Source organism: Corylus avellana, chromosome ca3 (genome assembly GCF_901000735.1).
Source record: "Corylus avellana chromosome ca3, CavTom2PMs-1.0".
NCBI classification, from domain to species: Eukaryota; Viridiplantae; Streptophyta; class Magnoliopsida; order Fagales; family Betulaceae; genus Corylus; species Corylus avellana.
In genome coordinates this window covers 18,696,541-18,697,943 of record NC_081543.1, presented here as the reverse complement: position 1 = coordinate 18,697,943, position 1,403 = coordinate 18,696,541, and the positions used below count along the sequence as shown (strand labels likewise).

At 39.1% G+C, this 1,403-nt stretch overlaps 1 protein-coding gene across 1 annotated transcript; it reads right to left on the bottom strand.

Annotated features, from left to right (window-relative positions):
* Window positions 1-667: 667 nt before the first annotated feature.
* Window positions 668-1,015, bottom strand: LOC132174231 (uncharacterized). Its single transcript, XM_059585922.1, has one exon. It carries the CDS (start codon window positions 1,013-1,015, stop codon window positions 668-670), a length of 348 nt encoding a protein of 115 aa, XP_059441905.1.
* Window positions 1,016-1,403: the final 388 nt, after the last annotated feature.

The following is a 1,403-nucleotide window of genomic DNA, read 5'->3' as shown; positions in this document are numbered from 1 at the left end:
GCTATGTACTTGAGAGCGAATTCCACAGTATTCTCACATTCTGCAATTCTCTGGCTTGTGGAGGACACTCACTTCAGGAAAATTGGTCTTTAGCGACCATATTTGTAGTGACGACCCAAACATCATCGCTATTGAGCACCCATTAGCAACGACAAGAAATTGTCGTCGCTAATTTCATTAAAAAAAAAGGACAACAGTGACGACTAGATGTCGTCATTGATAAGTAGTCGCTATGACGGGATTTAGATCATTTGCGACGACATTGTCATCGCGAATAAGAATTTTCAATTGGCGAATTAATTGAAAAAATTTGAATTCTTATTAGCGATGGCATTTGTCATTGCTAATGAAAAATCCATATTAGCGACAGCAATGTCATCGCAAATGAATTAAAGGAAAAACATTAAAATCCTTAGTAGCGACGACATATCATCGCTAAAGGGACACAAAAAAATATAAAGACGAGGCGTGCCTGCGGGAGACTTTGGCGCAAAAATCAGAAATTTTTGAAAAAAAGAAATAAAAAATTCCTTCCCCAAAGTTCAGTCTGCCCCAAAAATTACTCAAAAATTCCTTCAGTTTCCCCTCTTTATTTCTGAACGCCCACCCCCATTCGCCTATAGGGTTCGTTTCCCCTCCTTGTAATTCCAAAAACCACGAACCCAAATCACTCACTAGGACTAGAGATCCTCTTGTTGGCAATCGGACTCGACATGGACGAGCACGAGTCCGTGGCCGGCGACTGAGAACTCTCCGGAGACATCTGGTGCTCATCCATAAACTTCTGTCTCATGTAATAGTAGAGCTCTAGCACAGACAAGGTGTTACAGAGCTTAGAAATTTCATCGTAGGAGAACCCAAAACCAAGATCCAAGCAGCCTCTGAGTTCATCCAGATCCCCACCCATCAAGCTTTTGGTCCTAGTCAAATCGTCCTCATTAGCAGCCTCCACATAGCCTTCAAGCAACACTTGGTTTTTCTTTTTCTTCGTGTTATTAATATTTAGTTTTTCCATTGATTTCCATCACTTGAAACATATATGTATTTGTTGCTAAGCTCTTATGAATTCTATTATGGACATGCATTTGGTTGCTGAATCTATGAGCAGTAGTATTTGGGCATGTTTGTAATGTGTTCTTTGTTTGTGCGTTTATGATTACCTTATGTTTGCAGCTTTGTTGGTTTAACTGATCTGCTATGCTTCTATCTACTTGCTACCTGACTATAAATTAAATTGGAAAAATAACTACAACACAAAGAAATTAAGATTTATTTCATACCATTGACATTTAGATGCCGTGGATAACAGGCTGTTATCTGCTTTGGAGGTTTAGAACTTCCATGCTGGAAGATATCTGTATTTAGACTTGGAGACTATAATAAACATCGTTCAGACACTAGAA